Source organism: Dromaius novaehollandiae, chromosome Z (genome assembly GCF_036370855.1).
Source record: "Dromaius novaehollandiae isolate bDroNov1 chromosome Z, bDroNov1.hap1, whole genome shotgun sequence".
NCBI lineage: Eukaryota > Metazoa > Chordata > Aves > Casuariiformes > Dromaiidae > Dromaius > Dromaius novaehollandiae.
Window position 1 is genome coordinate 83,361,477 of NC_088132.1, and position 18,974 is coordinate 83,380,450.

Sequence of the window (18,974 nt, forward strand, 5' to 3'; positions counted from 1 at the left end):
AAGAAGAGCAACTTTTTGGAAGCCAGCCCATGGAAGAGCAGCAGTTCCTGAAATATTTCTATTTCCAGATTCGCTCACCCGTGCTTTTGCTCTTTCCTATTTTCTGAGCTGAGCAGAAGGAAACGGCGCTTTCTCTCATTACTTTGGTTTCCTGCCCTTCAGCTATTGTGTGAATTGGAAGTGAAAAAGGTCTTGTCTTGATGTTAAGTAACCTTGCAGACTTTAATTTGAAACAAACAAAGCATTTAAAGCGCTGCTTCTCCGGGGGATTGTACTGAGTGCTACTAAATTGCTGAATATTTAATAGCTAAGCGCGTTGCAGACCCTGAGGTCTGTCCCCCAAATGATAAGCCTTTTTATTAAGTGAACTTTAATTGCTTAATAATTGGGTCTTCTGTAAGGGAAGATGGGGATCCTGATAGGCTGCCAACCGGCTTGCATGGTAATCGGAGCTGGGTGCTGCTTTCAGCTGGGTTTTTAAGGCGGTGCGGGTAGGACGCAGCACGGTGCGTCTGCAGTGCTTCGGCTGCAGAGCCGAGCGCGGCCGCGGATGCGCTGTCTTTAATTCCAGTCTCCAAAAGTGGCTTTCTGAGTTCATTCACTGGCCCATTCCCTTGAGCCGGCTCCCGGTGATCCAGGCATCTGTGTGGCTTCAAAAACCGTCTTTAAAATAGATGAGTGTAAACTCGGAGAGCTGTAAAGTAAGTCCCGGTGATAGCTTTAAGATCTCATATATTGCGATCCTGCAGAGAGAGAAATGAGTTCTGCACATAACCATGGGAAAGCTGGTTACTGCCTCGTCCCTGGGACGAAGCAAAAGTTTTTGGCAAGATCCTGTAATGCTAAGCCATAAATTTTATTATACATGTTTTTTGAGCTTTGAAGAGAAAAGAGGTTTTATGGCCTCTTCTGTGCTCTGTATGGATTGGTGAGTGAAGGTGGCTGAATTTTCAGATTGAGTTATTAACAAGAAAAATTGCAGTAACTCTTTGCATTCCCTCGAAAGCTTTTTAAAGCTGCAGTTTGGTCATGCTGGATATGGCCTTGCCGAGTTGGCGGGGCCGAGGCGGGGAGAGAGGGGGGCTGGTAAGCGGTGGCAGGTGGGTGGCCTGGTCGATACCTGGTGCTGTGCCACGTGTCCATGCTGGGAATAGGTCTGTCTGCAAGGGAACCAGCGCTGTCACTGTTTCACTTCCCCAACAGAGCAGCTGATGGGCTTATTGCATGGATTTCTGGGAAAAAATTGTTTCTCTATAGCAATTTAGCTGCTTTCAGTGTCTGCAAGTTTCCTGCCCTTCTGAAGACTTGGTACCTCCTTGGAGCAGATGAGCAGCCTCCCAGTTAAGCAGGTCCGTGATCATCCCTGACGTGTGCTTTGAATCTTGCAGGCTGTGTCCTACTCTTGCAGGTTTTTTCTTCTGTAGCATGTGGGAGACACTTGCTGTCCTGTGCCCTGAGTGTCTTCAGTGATCCACTGAAGGCAATTTTCCACCCTTTTCCAGGGCATCTTGTGCCTGCAGAGTTTCAAGTCGCAATTGTCTTGTTTTGGTTTTCAGCTTGCCACAACTGAATGCAATTTCGAAGGGGAGTAAAATACCTGCATCTGGCCCCAGCACTTCAGCTTCCCTTGTTAGAGAAACCAGGCACAGCCTGCCAGGTTGTGTGTCTGGAAGAGATGGATTGCAAGGATCTTCTTTAGCAGAAAGTGTCTTGTGGCCTTCCTAGGCTCTGCTGCAGCCCCGCTCATCTTCCCCCACTCTCGTGCTGCACCGGTGGGGTTCCTTATTTCTTCCGTGCGAAGGGTCGTGTCTTTCTGGAGCATGTGTCACTCAGGCAGTTTGATGTGCGGTTTGGTAAAAAGACTCCACGAAACAGAAAGATGCAACAGTAACATTTTCCTAATCTTATGTAAGCTTGGTTTTGCTTTCCTTTGAATGTCATCCTGCTCTGAATAGTTTGTGTTGCATTATAGCGTATTTGTACTTCTGTTAAAGTTGTTGCCGAGGGGGTTTGGAAGTAACAGGTTGCAGGTTGTTACTTTTTATGTTGATAACACATCTTTTCTTTGCTGTTAATGAGTGTAATTTACAGAGGAAAGAGCATTAGTCACCCAGCCATCATTGCGATCTCAAAGTATTTTTCAGAATATCACTTTTTTTAAGTCTGGATTGTTAACCAAATCCAAATCAGCTTGGAAACAGCACGCGGCTTCTATTTTCAGCAGCTATGTAATTGCTTCTTTTACTTGTGCTTTCAGGACCACTGAGGTTTCTTTCCCAGACAGAATCTGTCACGGCTTTTGCAGGAGACACAATCTTATTGAAGTGTGAAGTCGTCGGCGAGCCCATGCCCGTGGTACACTGGCAGAGGAACCAGGAGGACTTGTTCCTGAGCCCGGCGGACACGCGGGTTGCTGTCCTGCCCTCTGGAGCTTTACAGATCAGCAGGATTCAGCCGGGGGACAGCGGAATCTATCGATGCCTTGCAAAAAATCCGGCGAGTTCAAGAATTGGAAATGATGCAGAAGTCCGAGTTTTGGCAGGTAAGCAGCACATCCTTCTACGCTGCCTCCTTCTTCTGTTTGATGATGTTCTTTTGCTCCCTGATACAGCAGTCACTCCTCCTGGGGCCACGAGGCTGATTTATCCCACTTTCTTTCCAGTTACTTCTACAAGCTTCCAAGTTCTTCTTTACATGGAAGAGCCTGGAGACCTTTAGAAGCAGTTGGATGCAAAGATGAGGAGTTGACACCATAGGAAAGTATTCACGCTGCCTAACTTCGAGTACTTAATTTAGAAACGTGTGAAGCTGGTCTTTTTATGTAGTCAAAGGTGAGATGGGTACTTCTTATCTCACAGTGTTGGGAATAGCCCCAAATTACTGTCCCAAAGTACTGTGGAAGTGTTCCTCTCCCGCCATTGGCTAGAAAGTTAATCTGAGACTAGCTGCCGAATTTATATACTCAAAGCTGGGTTGCTTGGATACTTCAGTGCCTGATGTGATCTGGGTTTCCAGGACCACAGTTTGGGATCTGACACAGTTTAGTCATAACAGCCCATGGCCAAATGAGCATCTTGCTCCCCCTCTTAATAAACTTATCAGCTAAGTAAACAGTTACCACTGCAGTATGTTTCTAGAGATACCATCAAGAACTGAGTGTTGAAAGAGTGACGTGAAGAGGGTATTCCTGCAAAATCCCCTTCCCTTTCAGTTCTGCATGCTAATATGCAACCACTAATTAAATGGAGCAGGGATGCTGTCAACTACTATACTTCTAGGATTTCTTTGGATATGCTTTTCTAATCATATGCTGTTGGTTTGCATGACTTTCTTTTTTTTTTTTTTTTCTTCTTCTTCATTAAGTGAGATAAGTGCGCAGGATTCCCAGACTTTGGAGATGAAGCCTAGATGCTATGGAAATGGGTATGGCCAGAATCACTCTTGAGGAAGTGTCCATGCATTTGCCCTTGTGAAGCTTGATGAGAGTAGTAGCTGATTCTCCTTTCCAGGGGCATTATATAGCTCTGGAGTTTATTGCAGTGCATTTGGGAGAGCAAGCCTTCTGCATTTGGGATTTCATGCTTGAAAAGAAAAAACAAACAAATAACCCACATAAAACCCCAAACCTGTAAATGTAGAATTAAAAACCCAAGCCCAGGTCCTCAGTTTCTGCGGCAGTAGGTATTGATCTTTTTTTCAGAGCTGTAAAACAGAAGAGCAGCTATCACTGACAACAGGGCAAGACCACGTCACCTGGAGTTCCTGCACCGTGCAGGGTTTTTTTCCTGTCTTCTTGGCAGCCAGCATTTGAGCAAGACCTCCCCAATAATGGGCTGCCACAGAGCTGGTGTTCCTGGGGCTTCCAGGCGCCTTGGAGCCATGGGTTGTTTCTTGTGCTTGTAGAAGCACCTAGGCTTTCCTGCCTTTGGACAGTTAACAGTGATTTAAGGCCCATTGAGGGGGTGGTGGAGAGAGGAATTCAGTTCTCTTAATGAGAATTAAGAATATCACAGAACTTTAAATTTTTACATAGACCTGAAGGACTTCTCTCAGCTTCTCAGAGAATTACTGTTTTGCCATTCTTCCCCTTTTCTGATGCGTTGTAGACTGGTGCCTCCCTTTTTCCAGTTTTTGGTTATTAACATTCTGGCTAAATGGCCTCTGTTAGGTTGCCCATAGGAGGGAAGGGAATTCGTTTATCTTTTCCCAGCATGTTAAAATTTTATACCAGGGAAACATTAGAGCAAATAGCGTGGAAAATATGTCACAAGGAACTCGTGGAGTCAGTCAGACTTTGGCTTAGGGCAAGTACTAAAGGCTTCATTTCAGCAAATGTGAACAGACAAAACTATTACAAGAAATGAATGGTGTTGCTGAAACACAAATCCGGATCTTATTGAGCTTCTTGTGAATTTTGATATCATGTGCATCCTTTGGTTCAGCACCATCTGATACCTTGCTGTTAAATTTGCCTCTCCTATTTTCAGCTGTTGGCAAAAATCCACTTTCAGTTGCAATTCTCCTCTTCCACAACTAGCAAAGGCAGAATGCTGCTGCTGGTTGTCTTGTTAGTAAGAAAAAGAAAAGAATCTCTTAAATCCTGTTCAAAGGAATAGGCACCAAAAGAAGAGCCTTAGGTAGTAGCGTATCGTACTTCTCTGTATTTTAAAAACGTTGCTGTTGTAGCGGTTGTGATCTCTTTGAATGCTCAGCAGAACTGTCAGGATTTGCACTATAAGTAGAGGGAATAGCCAAAGTTAAATTCTCATATCCCAAAGTAGGGTTTCCTGCTTCTGTACGTGCAGCCCATGCAACAAATACCAGGAGGTCCATCTAGGAGCTCCTGTTTCACCTGCTTGTGAGTATCAAAGTACTGGAATATCCAGTACTTCCGAAAGTAATGGTACTTGCAAAATTGGCTGTGATCCTGGCTAGTATTCTCTAATCTTCTCTACAGCTTCCAAACAGAATGTAAGAGAAAAGAGTGAGGGAGAAACATGAATACTACTTCTGCTGCTTTGGTTGAAGGGCTGCTGGTTTGATTTGACATTATGGTGGGTCTGGAGATCTCTCTTCTCTTGGAGATCTCTCTCCTTTGGTAGAAAACGCCTTCACACATCATCAAACATGTTAGAGGGAGGAGAAAAGAATACTTTAATGAAGTAATTGGTGCTTTTCTGGACAAAAAAGGAAAATTCAGTTTACCAGCACAAAATCTGTAGTTTAACTCAATGTATAAACTAATGAATGATAAGCCTTCAAACCACCTTTACCAAAGGGGGGGGAAGTACTTTGTAGATGCATTAACGTGCCTGGCAGATAAGACAGGGCACTAGGCAGGAAATTTTTAGCTGAATCACTAAAGGAAACTTTATGTAGTTGTGTTTACTAATTTCAGCATTCACTGGTAGGATCATAAAACACAAGTGTAGCTCCTTCTATATAAGGCTAGTGAGATTACAATATCTTATCAAGTGTCTATATTTTTTTAGCTGTTCTCTGTCTGCTGGCTGGTCTTCAATTGTACAAGCTTTCACTGGAATTTTCTCACATGAAACGCAATTAGCACTTTGTGTTTCTAAACAAACAAAAACTGTTAGCGAATGTACTTCACATCTTCGAATCTGTTCTTTGTTCTTTCCATATCCTTTCCTATATGTTAGTGTAAGTTGGCTCCTTGCTTTCAGAGTTACCTAGCTGGTAGCATTCCCAGGATATGTTGACTGACAAGAGAGTATATTCATCTATTTTTTTATTTAAAATCTGACCAAGAGTAGAAACATTGCAAGTATCATTTTGTTTTGCATATTTGAAGTCTGTGTTTTGCATTATCACATGTGTGAGGATGCCAAGAAATGTCTTTCCACAGGAATATATTGAATACCTGCAAGTCAGAGCAATTGTTTTTATTATTATTTCAAAGCCAGAGTACTTTTTTATCATTATTTTGAGCATTTGAGCTATGGGTTAAGAATTGGTTTCACTGGTCATCAGTTATACTGAAAAACACAAGACTATCAGGAAATGAACAGGCTTTTCCTCAGGAAAAATCTCCATGTTTAAATGTGACTTTACAATTAAATATGCACAGATTAATATAAAAAAAATCAATGTAAATGCTTTTACTACTCTAGCAGGTTTTTAATAATTTTCTCTCTTTCTTTCTTTTTTTTACTTTTACCTAGAACAATAACTTTAATATAAACTTATGAATAGTTTTAATTGATCCAAAAAACGACACTTTCATTTGTTCAACCAGTGCTAATGAGTACCTAGAGCAGGTCATCAGTGGTAGGAATTGGGTGTTAATATCAAAGCAGAAATGATAGAAGTGGAAAACTTCCAGTTTTACTTTCAGTTTGAAGGCAGAATATTAGTGGGATAAGCTGCAAACTGCTGGGTGTGCATCACCAGATGCCCCCGCTGCATCTTTCCTTCAACAGCTCCACGTTCAATATTCAGCCCTTGGACATAGTTGCAGGCCCAAAGATAGCCCCCCATCTTGTGTAAGTACTGATTAAATAATGATACCTCCAAACCCTTCTACCTACAACATAGAGTAGAAGACAGGTTTATCTTAGCAGAGCACCTTGATCCCTTCATGTACTTCTGTGACCAATTCTGTTACTGCTATCCCCGTATCGTGTTTTCTCTGGCATGCTTCTGTGCCAGCATAAACCTCGCTGATGTGGTGATCAGTGAGAGAAGTGACAACCTATGAACGACTGTTCAGATGAGCCCACAAGCCAATATGCGTATGTTCACAAGTCAGCGCTTATCTTAAAATATTTGGCAAAGCAGCTGCATGGTGTTGGCTCTCAAGAATGTGGGAGGTTCCCCCTTTTCTGTCTAGAGAGGACCTCAACCCAGGGAAGGACGTTCCTCTGGAGAATGAGTCACATCTTTGAAAGACAGACGGATGCCATATGGATCAACAGTTTGTACATACCCCACAACTGTGATTGTCCCTTGCCATGCTACACAAGAACCTTTATGGAAAGTCAGTATATAGTGGTCACCTAAGTTCTTTGACTTGCAAGGACAGTGTTTTTTTATTCTTTATTGAACTAATTGAGATCTTGGTATTGAGTAATGCTTGCTGCGTCCTGGGGAAGCGATGCCGTGGCGCACGGGGGAATTGTACGACCTCGGGACAAACCCGAGTTATATCCGTGCATCTCTCTTGCATCTCGGTTCCTTCGCTCTCGCTGCAGCGGGAGGAGTCCCGAATAGGAGACGTTTCCCTAACACTTCCTTCTCGTGCTGCAAACAGCTCAGCTTCCTACACCCTCTGTCAGAAACCATCTGCCTGTAGGACTGTGCGTGCCATTTGAGAACAGATTTTGGAGAGGAACTAGTATAAAAGTTGCTAACAAACCTGATCAGAAAGCTCTCCATGAGGTTTTTTATCTGTTTCTCAGTTTTCTGAGCAGCCATCACAGCTTTTCGGAGGAAGTTTGTTTTGAGTGCACATTTTCTCACCTTTCTAATTGAAATGCCTTTGTTTTCTTTAGGGTCCAGAAACTTAATCTCAAGTGAAAAGTTGCAGTAAATACTGAAAACATGAAAAAAAAATATTCAAATAACTACACACCCTCTCCTAATTATTTTAGAGGAAATAACATTACTGTACAAAAAAACCTGAGGAGAGAACGATGACAACAGCGGGAAAGCTGGTGCTCGTGTTTAAGTAATAGCGCACACAGTTTGCTTCCTGAGCTAAGGCTGGCTTTGATACTGAAGTGACTCTGTCTCTTAAAAGATGAGAAACTACAACGTTAGAGTGACTTAAATACACTGTTGTAGTATGCACAGAATTTCTGAATTACTTCTGTGCGTCAGCGAAAATCACAATTTCGGCTTAATTTTGAATAGCAATCTAAACGTAGTAGGCAGCTTGTCTGAGGGCGGCGTGTTTGGTAGAGGTCTGTATGGGAAATGCAGGAGATGCTGCTGTGTGATACGAATTTTAGTTAAATATATTTCGGAGAAGGATTGGCCTAAGCTTAAGCCTTTGTTGAAGCTCAGCCATCACTTTCTCATGCAATACATTGAGGTTGTATGAGATGTAAAGAGAGCTCAAAGATCTCTTCTTGACTTTTCGGCCGAGCGAGGGTCTCTGCGCTGGTGTATGTTTTCTCTTAGCTGGTAGTTGTCCAAGTCACTGCTTTACCTTAACCACAATATCCTTTTAGGCAAAATATTATCCTATATGCACTCTCCGGTGTTTATTTCCTGCCGGGATCTCTTGGCCTAACTATGGTCATTCTTTGGAGTTCAGGTGGTTTGTAGATGCACAGATCGGGGGAGCGCTGCCTAATACCAGGCGCAGGTCAGGTCCCCGCTGCAGGCCGATGGGGCTGGTGCGAGGAGCTGAGCTCGTGGCACCGGCTGTGCCGCAACCCTGGTTCAAGCGAAGGGATGCGGCCGGGTGTGCAGTCACCACCGGAGCCACGGCGGTTCTGGAGAGGATCCCGCCGCGTGGGTAACGGCGGGGCACGAGCTTCCAGCCAGCCGCAGGAGCTGAGGCAGTGAAGGCTGATAAATTAATAATAGTTCAGGAAAGAAGTATAATATTTGTTGTACAAAGCCTGTTTTTTGATAAGCATGGGGGATTTTTTGTGCTTTATCTAGGAGATATTTTAATAGAACTCATGTTACTGTGGTCTGCAAGTGCTCATCTGGGGGAAAAGGCTCTTTAATTTGCAGCACAAGGGTATAAAAAAACCCTGATGGATGGAAACCTGAAGTGGTATTCTTGCAACTAGAAAAAAAAATGTACACTTAAAATCAGTGATGGTCCTTGGCACTGTTTATTTAAGGATGCCATGGTTTTTCCATTAATTGCATTTAAATGGGCGTTGGATTTCCTTCTGGGGAAAAAAAAGCATGTAGCATGTTCACATGATCCGGCTCCAAAGCAGGAATTGCTTGGTAAAATCCCATGGCCCGTGGTCAGCAGCTAGTCGGGCCAGACAGCGATAGCCGTTCCTTCTGCCTTTCTGCCCTGGGAACGGGGGCACCAAATCCCTCGCCCTGGTCGGGATCGGCAGCGCTGGCACTGCTGAGGGGGTGGGCGAGCACCCCAAAGGGCTTCGCTCTTATCTTATTAGGAGGAAACCACTTGGACGTTGAGGCTTGTGTTGACTGCCAAGCGATTTGTCATCACCTAAAACGTTACGTTCCTTAGTAACAGCGCAGTTCGCGGTTGGTTTTTTTGGTTTGCTTTTTATTGGTAGGATTTGAATGGCTTGGGGGAAAATATGGTTTTTTTGTTTGGTAAATATCTCCTTCTAAGATGTCATCTATTAAAGTCAAATCTAAAAACAAGGTAGGAAGTGCAAGATGTTCATGCGTACGTGGAAGGGCTATCATCTTCCCACATGTATCCGAAATGGAAAATTCCTACTTATAAAAGCTTTATTTAATAAACTGCACAGGGGTAGTCCTATATTCTGCTGCCAAAATGAATTGCGTTTGAGTTCATTTTTAAGCTACTTATATTCTAACCTTCAACAAAAATTTAAGTTTCAAATGTTTATTAAACCTAATGAGGAGTGATTCCCACCCCTGATGAATCTGATTAGTGCTTAATAAACTGATTATAGAACAAAACAAGGAGGTATTCTCAACAGGTTAAACCATTTGCTTAAAATATATATTTTATCATTAAAATACGCAAGTTTTCTATAATAATATATACTTTATTAAAAAAAAAAAAAGTATCAGTTTACCATGTTTAGAAATTTATATAGTGGGAAGGAAAAATAAGCAGGCAAGTAGATACAGGCTTATGGTTAGTGTGCCCTTTTAGTGCCGAGCTCATCTCAGGATCACTGCTATCATAAGAACAGTAACTAATATCTACTAAAGAGCTGTTGTCTCCTCCTCAACAGGACTGTTGAGTCCCTGGCTAGTTGCCAAATGAGCATTTAGATTTATTAAATATGTACAAGTTTCAGTGATCAGTCTAAATGGGATTGGTTTCAACACTCATGATATTTGAAGCACAGATTTAGATCAGAACGAGGGCCCAAAGAAAATATTGTGTAATTTCTTTCTGAATGGATTTGAAGGCATAGGTTGCTTTTTGGAGATTACCGGTGTGCGATTAACCTCATGAAATTGAGCTAGATGTGAGGACGCTGTACTGTCAGCTCGTGGGCCATAGGCTGGTTTGCAGATTTGGGTAAGCAGAAAAAGAGCTGGGTGGTTCTCTTCAATTTAAATTTATCAGTGCATCTGCTCTCCAAATGCAGTCCAAAGGAATTGCAAACAAAAAGAGAATTCTCTAGTGTTGGAACAAGCCTTTGCATTCCTGCTTTGAGGTTTGTTTTATACTAAATAATGGCATTAGTGTTTTAATAATGAAAATTGCTTGATGCTGATAAGCAGTGGTGTTTTGACTATTATAGCTCCTGAACATCAGGGATGATGGGTTACAGACTGGGATTTAGCTGAGGAGTGCTTGCTTTAAGTCTCTACAACGTGATGAGCAAGTCCTACCAGTGCGGGGTCTTCTCCTGCTCAGCTCTGCCAGCTTCAGAGCTGTATTACACCAGTGCTGCAGATTACAGGTCACCTTGGCTAGTGGTTGTGCAGTAGTATGCAAGATTGTCCAGGAGTGAGTAGGAGATGTTGCCAGATGTTTACAAGGAGGACAGGTAAGGAAGGGCTCTTGGATTGCTAGAGTGATCCCTTTATTTTGCAGGGTAAATAGATCTAAAAAGTCCTGGATTAAGTTTAAAGAAGCAGAGGGCCCCAAGCACTCCATCCACCCTTGTGTCCCAGACTTCTGCTTGTAGAGGCAAAAGGGAATTAATCCTGTTCTCCTTCATCCTTGGGTTCCTGGAGTCAGCGAACGCAGAGAATTTTGTGTTGCTCCTACACCTTTTATGCCTTTTTATGAACTCACAGCTTTTTAGTGCATTTTAGCACATGAAGCATTGTTTTCTTCTTTGGCCGTTGACCCAGTTTGCTAGCAAAACACACGTGACTCTTTAATCTCCACAACGTTTTGGAAAGTTATCTCTAAAACAGAAGAGAGTTCCCCTGTGCAAGAGTCAGACTGACATGGAGAGTTTAAGTGGAATGATTTGAATGGCTATTGAGGAAATTAAGTGTGTGTGTGTATGTGTATGTATATATATGTGTGTGTATATATATATATACACACACACACACCCCATGTTGCTATAACACCCTGAGAGAAAAGGCAGTCTTGGTGGAAAACCCAGTCCTACCCCCAGCAGATTGGTTACAAAGGAACTAAGGAAAGCTCTAAACGCTGGGGCAAAAATCCATTAATAGTAATTACGAATCAAAGTCCAGGATTCATGGAGACCTGAAGGAATCAAAGATGTGGAAGATGCGAAGAATTAGTACAGTACAGCTGTGTTTTTAAAATGCAACTGAAACAATTTTGTTATGAATTTATTCTGAAAGGATGAAAGTGGTAGAACAGGTTTCAATAATTATGGCTGCAAGGCAGAAATGTTCAATAAAATTTCTAAACTAATTTTAGAAAAAAAGTGCTTCTACACAAGGCATTGGATATTAAACAGTAGTATCTGGGTTTTTTTTTGTTTTTTTTTTTATTCCAGTGCTATCTTGACATTGACTTAAAAATCTTCTCCAAAATCGGATGTTTTAAGGTGGTCATATCAGGATAAAAAATGTCCTGGAGAATCTGAGATATTCTCTGGACCATTAATTGTTGACCATAAATTTTGAATACTGAAAACTTTCCAGAGGACTGCAAGAAACCTATTGGAGCTCCTGATATTAAAAACAAACAACAAACCCCCCAGCTGCTGTGGGGCAGGGTAGTGAAATGCGAGAACAAGCAAGTGGCTGCCGGGGGGTGGCAGAGGAGCTCCATCACTCCTGGGCTGAGGTTGTGTGGGATCTGCTGGAATAGGGGGTCCAGCTGGGTGACCACATTTTCAGAAATTTTGGAGAAAGGTTAGAGGATAGCCATGTGAACATGACTTAAAAGATTGTCCCCTTTACCCATTAAAAGCTATGAATCAGTCTGAGGCTGCCACAGCTCATTCCTAAGGGTTGGTTTAAGCTTGTTTTTGATCTTTTCAACTCAGACAAGGACTGGGAGTATGCAAAATTAATTTAAAATCTCTCTCTCTCAAGTTATATTCATGGGGTCACATCAAAAATCTCTTTTCAGCTCCTCTTTAGATTCGGTTACCAGCTGGATCAAACCACTGCTCCCTGGCTTGCGTCTTTGCATCTCGAGGACAGTGCAGGTCCACAGCAACGTTTGCCAGAGCTCTGGGGTACAGCTGAAAGGAAGAATGTAAATGTATATTACTACTTTCTTGTCTCAGCTCCATTCTCCATTTTAAGGTTATAAGATAATGTAACTGTGGAGCAGTTCCTCAGCCTGTTATGTTTTTGCCTTTCAAACTAATGGTCAGAGAAAATGCTGCTTCCTCTTGTCTTGTTAAAAAAAAAAAAAAAAAAAAAAGGCAAAGCAAAACAACAGGGCCCCTTCTCTACTTCTACAGTCACATCCGTAATAAATTTTATATTATCCTTTTATCTAAGGATCCCAAAGAACAAGTGAAAGGCCTGTAAATATTTTGTCTTTGTTATGGCTGGGGAAGCTGCGTGCAGCACAAGAAGTCGTCATTAAAGCTGGAAGCAGGACCCCTGATGTACAGTCCCGGGCTCCAGCAGCGACTCGGCACTGCTTTCCTCTTACTTTAGTTAATGTGTTTTGAAGTTCCTACAGTAGGGAGAACGCCTTAATGCCCTGGTGCATGTCAGTGCTGATGCTACGGTCTCTGTCTCCGTACTGCCTGGGTGCTCCTGGACATGTCGCGTCCTGTAGCTCTGCTGAGCTGGGTTTGCTTTTCTTAGGCGGGGAGCACAGAAGGGATGCAGCAGAAAACTGCTAGCACAGGGGGCTGGCGGAGGGAGAGGAGCAAATCCCATCGCAGTAACCACATTCTGGTTATACGTTTTAATGCATTCTGTATATTGAGAGATCAGTATCGCTTTAATGACAGATTTCTCTAACACTGTTCACACATAACCCTTGCTTTCTCATTGGGATTAAGTGTTCAGCCTCCAGGCATGATGGTGAGATCAGGTCGGGGAATTTTGCTGGCCTTTCTTCGCTGACAGTAGAGAGCAAAATTGGGTTTTAGTTGGTATAAATCTTTATCTCTTTTAATCGAATTTGGAAATGTGACTATGAACACTTAGAGATATTCCATCACATCAGTGTCACATTAAAGGCATCTCAGTTCTGCAATTTGCAATATAAAAACCGCTGCAATAAAAAATAAAATTGTGCTGGCCAAGTACAGTGTTATCCAAATGCGTTCAGAAAAATTTCATGGGAGTAATATGGGAGTCTTTTGTCAATTGAGCAACATTTACAAATGCACTGTAGCACAAAGTAGCTTAGTGCAGTACAAGGCAATACAATGGGATGCAACACTTTTCTTTATGTGAGCGTTTTTTTTTTCCTAATACGCAGTGTTGCTGAAATACTGCAGTAACTTTTTTCTCATTAGTGCTGAAGTGCTGCATCTCCAGGGCTGGATCCAAGGGAACTTGCAATGTCATTTTCTTTGGGCAGAAAAAAGTTACACCTTCTTGACTTATGCTTGTTTAAGACCAATTTGGTAGGAGAGTATGTATGTCCTCCACTCTTGTCAATGTATACTGAGGCAAATCTGAGGTTTTGCTGAGAGAACAATCATTGACCATTAATTATGCCGATAACATGTAATAGAAGCTATGCCTTTCTGATAAAAATGAGAAGAAATTAATTCAAGACCTTTCCCTGCCTCAGCTTGCTTATATGGCCTTAGCCAGATCACAAAATGTTGCAATTAGTCTATAACCATCTATAAAAAGGAGACAAAATGACTTATCCTAATAAGGCTTTATGAAAATATTTTTTATGAAGAGCTTGATATTCGCAGAAATCACTGTTATTGGAGAATGTCAAAATCACATACACAAATCCTGTTTGTAGTTTTGAATTTTAACTGTGTCATCAGTTTAGGGAGTGTGGAAGGTAGATGTATAGCAGTAACTTCATTACTGGATATTGTGTTCAAGAAAAATCTTAGCTAAGAAGTGAGAGGTTTTGCTTTGTTCAGGGAAAATAAGTTCATACAGCTCATTGTTTTGTAATTGATTTTAGGTATGGGTTCATTTTTAAACATAATTGAATTACAGTTTTGCAAGGGGAGAGAGCAGCTCTGTATTTCATGTGGGAGATCTTGCGCTGAAGGTCACTTCTGTGCTGGATATCCTGGAAAGCAGAGGTGTTTCAGGGGCCACTTGCTGATAGAGGTAGATGCATCATTTCTCAGTTTGCTTGATTATAGACCAATACTGAAGATGACCAAAAGATGTCCTGTCTCGTGCCCATCGATCGGGGGTATGGAGCTGTGAGCTCAGACCATACATGACACGATGTGTAAGAGATTAGGTGGTGGCCGAACCGGATCAATGACTATGGTGGAACCAGGATGTCACTTAATACCTTCTCATTTGCTAAAGCTCGTCCATCGTTGGTCGATTATGTGGGCTTGATTGGGGCGTACAAGTGCCTTGTCAGGGAGAAGGTACCGAGTGCTCATGATTAATCAAGTGGAGAAGGGTGTTACAAGAACTTCCCTATCTTTATAGTCAAGACTACATGCCTTCCTGAAGAGTGTGTTTCATTCAAATAGATGTTACTGAGCTTGCTGTGGGTCCTTTGGTCATAAAATCTACTCACTTAATGTGAAAATGTCATATTTGATAGGTTTTACTCTATTTATTTATTTTTTTAAGCTGGAAATAGCTGGTTCAATGGCATGGAGCACTGAAGAAACAGTGACGCTCATATGGCCACACACAGGCTTCTTAGCCCCTGAATCCCCCTTAGCAATGTCAGGAAAGCATCTGAGAAGACCAAATCTGAGGCTAATTCTGAAAACATAATTAAAAAGATTCTGCTGAACATCTGCCTAATTGCAGAAGCAGGGCTGTTCTGGGCTGGTGTTGCCAAATGGCACCTCCAGTTTGGACCTGACAGTTATCTCTGTGTCTGTAGTTCAGCATCATGTGTGTGCACAGAGACATCTCGAGTTGAGCACGGTCTCTCGCGCGGTGCCGGTGGGGACGCAAGCCCCCAGCAAGGACCACAAAAGACCTAATCCAGCAGGTCTGCCTAGCGCGTGCTTAACCTGGGCCTGTACAGAGCCTCAACATTCAGTAGTGCTCTAAGTATTTTGTTATGCTTAAAATCTTATTTATGGACAAGGAGGAAGCACCCTTTTCTTATATGTATAAAAAGTACAGCCAGGAGTGTTGCTAGTATAATGAAAATCTTAACAGTCTAATTCAAGAATCGTCATTAGTCTAGATCTGATTATCACAGAAAATAGAATAATAGTGCGGTTAGAATACTTATTTACAGAACGAGTTGTAATACTAGTAATACAATTACAATTGTCTTTTTATTTTATTGCACACCCACACATGCTGCTTAGTTTCTGCCCCTGTCTGGGTGCTGTGCTCGCCCTTCCTCTGCTCCCCGGGGCGTCGGAGCCGGCTGCCCCGGGCAGCGCCGCGGGTCGGGAGGTCTTCGCTGGGGGAGAGGGATGGTGTACTTCTTCCGTCTTCTCTTTTTTTCTGCCTGTTTTCATAGTATTTGAATATAGAAAGCATTTTTCATAAGTTTAAAAAAAATCTTTAAAATATTTTGTATTGGTTTATTCATTGATTATTGCTAAACAAAACAATAGAACAGTAAATTTGTACAATCAATAGGTTCTCTGGCAGAATCACATTAGTCTCTAATGCAACAAAACAAGCTCTGACCCACTGCATATGCAAGTTGACGTTGCTAGCTCTTGGAGCTGCTTAGACTGCTGATGGATCTGAGAGGTGAAGCCCAAAGGGAAGAGATCTTAAATGGGAGCAACCATGGGGCACTGTGCTCCGCTCGTGCTTGGATTGGGAACCTATTGCTGAAAGCTGTGCTGCTCCTCCCGCGGCAGGAGTTTCTCCAACAGCGAGGTGCTGGTTATCCGTGTAAGCCTGCGGCTACAGAGTTGTAGCTTCAGTGAACATCCCCCTTCCCGTCCTCGTTCCTGGGCTCCTGTGCTATTTTTTGAGGGTGGGGGTCCACTCCTGCCCCCAAAGGTGGCCCAGGGTTGGAGGTTGTGGTTTGTCAACTGCAGCAGTCTGTGATAGCAGGTGGATTCTTCTTTCCAAGTGCTGATGGCAAGATGAGCGTTGCACGCCATGACAGCGACAGTTTTGCTGCTTGACACTTAAAATATATTTAGTTATGCTGTGCAGGCTCCTCTGGTAGTAAAACTGATTATAACCTTTACTGTCTGGCCACAAGGACAGACTAAGAGCGTAATTTCTGTGGCCTGCTGATGGTAGGTACCCCCAAGTCTTCCTAGCGTCGGTGGAAACCTGAGGTGCCACCTGCCACCTTCACGGCGGTGGTGGCCCTTCCTGGGGACTTGCCTGAGCAACGAGGATGTTCTCGTCTTCATGGACTTGAACTTGCAACTTTTCCTCCTGTTATTTTCCGCCTGTGCGGGTTTTGGGTTTCTGCCTGTAGGCGCTGACCGGTGTGGATAACAGTCTGGGGAGCCCCGTGCCCCTGGCCCAGGCGGGCACGTGCTTCTGCGCGGGCAGCTTCAGTTTTGTCTTTTGCGGTTTCTTTCCAGAGTTTAATGTATGATACAAAGTTATCCATCAAATCGAAGATTAATTTCAGATAACTTTATTAACTTAAATCCTTAATATAAAATTTATCCTTAAATAGTGAAGAAGTATTTCACGTCTCTCTAAGAATGTGCTATCCTGCTTTCTCAAAGCACACAGCAGAAATACATACTAAACTATTTTTGTGCGTGTTAGGGTTTTGCAGCTTCATCTAAAATCCAGCCTGTGCTGCCTCCAGAGCTGCCTTTTTCCCCCCTGTATCTGAATAACCCTTTTGGCCACACGTTTTGGTAAAGCCTCCAGGTTCGATTACCTATTGTCTCATTTTCTAACTTTAAATTTAATCTTCATTGTTGTCATCTTTCCTGTTTTTTATCGCTGTGCTTTTTATTGCTGCTCACATCTTCCATGCTGGCTAGGATCATTATTTTAATCAAAGATGACTTTTTAGCGATTTCAGCACTGAGTGCTTTTGGAGGGGAGGAGATGCTCCTGTGTTAAGATTTAGCTGCTATTTACGCTTCTTGTTTACATGTGTTCTGCATTTTCATGTTTGTTCTCATCTTTGGGCAACTAATTTTAGGAAAAGAAAAAATGCTTTGTTTTTTTGCTTTGATAACTACCTTATACTGAATTGTATATACTAAGGTAATAGTGCATGTCCTCGTTTGCATTAAGAGGAGCGATGCAGTTCCCTGCGAATGGCTAAGATGACTTCCTCGGTGACACTGGCTGTTGGATGTGTGTTACTGTATGTGCAATATCAAAATAGGATTGCCTGCTCTTCTCCAGTCCTTCATTCTTCCTGCCTTTTTCCCTGTAAGGCAAAGGAGAATTTGGGCCGTTCATCTCTCTCCTTATTCCTTTGCAATTTAGATTTTTCAAGTTATTTTATTCTTCATGTTCTCTGTTTTCCTCGACCTTACTTGGAGCTTTCTTTTCTTCTCTCACCTTTCATGTTCATGAACATCCCTCTTCCAGCTCCAAAGCAGCATCATTAATCCGGTACTTCTCTTAACCTTATGTGCATATCCGTCTTTGTCGTTTCCCGCCGTGGCTGTGCCTTTTCCTGTGGCTTTCCGAGACCTAATCTTTCTCCTGGCATATAAACACTCCTTTCTCACCTTCCAGAAAGATGGTGGTGTTCTGCCTCGCAATTGCTCCCTTGGGTTCAACCCATAAGCGGTCGGCGAGATTGCCACTTGATACGCTTTTTATGTCTCTCTACTATGATTTTCTATTTTTCCCCATCAGAAAAAGTCTGTGAAAGCTGCAGTCTCTTGGGTGCGTTATTGATCAGCAGTTTCGTATTCCCCTTTCCCAAGGAAAAAAGCTTTCTTTTTTGGTTGTTTTGTTTTGGGCGATAACCGTCTCTTTTGCCTCTCGTAGATCCGGGTTTGCACAGGCAGCAGTTCTTCCTTCAGCGCCCGTCGAGCGTCGTGGCCACGGAGGGGAAGGATGCCGTCCTGGAGTGCTGCGTGTCCGGATCCCCCCATCCCACCTTCACGTGGCTGCGCGGAGACGAAGTGCTGCCGCTCAGGTACCTCCGCGGCGGGTGTCTCGGGTAGCGCTCGTGCCCCTGGCGCGGGCATGGAGGCCGCTGCGGTTTCCTCCGGGATAATAACCAGCCTGGGCACAGCTCTTCCTTCTGATACGGTTAATCTCTGCATCAAATCCGGGGGTGGAATTTGATCATAAATATCACGTGTTACGAGAGACTTTTAGGCTGACATTTAAAATGGAAGTGTGAAGTTATTAGCAGTAAAATCACAGCTGAGAACTGTTTATGGATAATTTATTATGTGTATTTTTTCTAGAAAGAAAGCTAAACCATCTTACCATACTCTGGATGTATGTTATCAATATTTCAGGTCCAGAAAGTATTCATTGCTGGCTGGCAGTAACTTACTCATATCTAATGTGACTGATGATGATTCTGGGACATACACTTGTGTCGTCACCTACAAAAACGAGAACAGCAGTGGCTCCGCAGAGCTGTCGGTGATGGGTGAGTAGAGGTTTCCATCAACTGGATCCACTTTGCTTTTCTGAGAACACTTTTAATCATTCCCTTTCCTACTGTGGCTCTATTTTCAGAGCTCCAGTAACTGCAGACTGTGCAGTTCCCTCCCTGCTTTGATCAGGTATTCGCATGCACATAAACCAAGTCCTGTAAATCTTTTGATACCTCCTGCAGGGCTGGATAGCCTTGCTGTTGCCAAACACCTTACGGTATCAGATGCTAATTGTCACTGCGGTCT

General features: G+C 42.9%; 1 protein-coding gene across 4 annotated transcripts in view; it reads left to right on the forward strand.

Annotated features, from left to right (window-relative positions):
• The window catches only part of LOC135324656 (netrin receptor DCC), a 547,074-nt gene that overhangs the window by 246,683 nt on the left and 281,417 nt on the right, over positions 1-18,974 (forward strand). For all 4 annotated transcript variants that reach the window (XM_064501341.1, XM_064501342.1, XM_064501343.1 and 1 more), the window contains exons 3-5: positions 2,258-2,542; positions 18,103-18,253; positions 18,585-18,721. In XM_064501341.1, the coding sequence (XP_064357411.1) occupies positions 2,258-2,542; positions 18,103-18,253; positions 18,585-18,721 (573 nt within the window). The remainder of the gene's footprint in view (positions 1-2,257; positions 2,543-18,102; positions 18,254-18,584; positions 18,722-18,974) is intronic.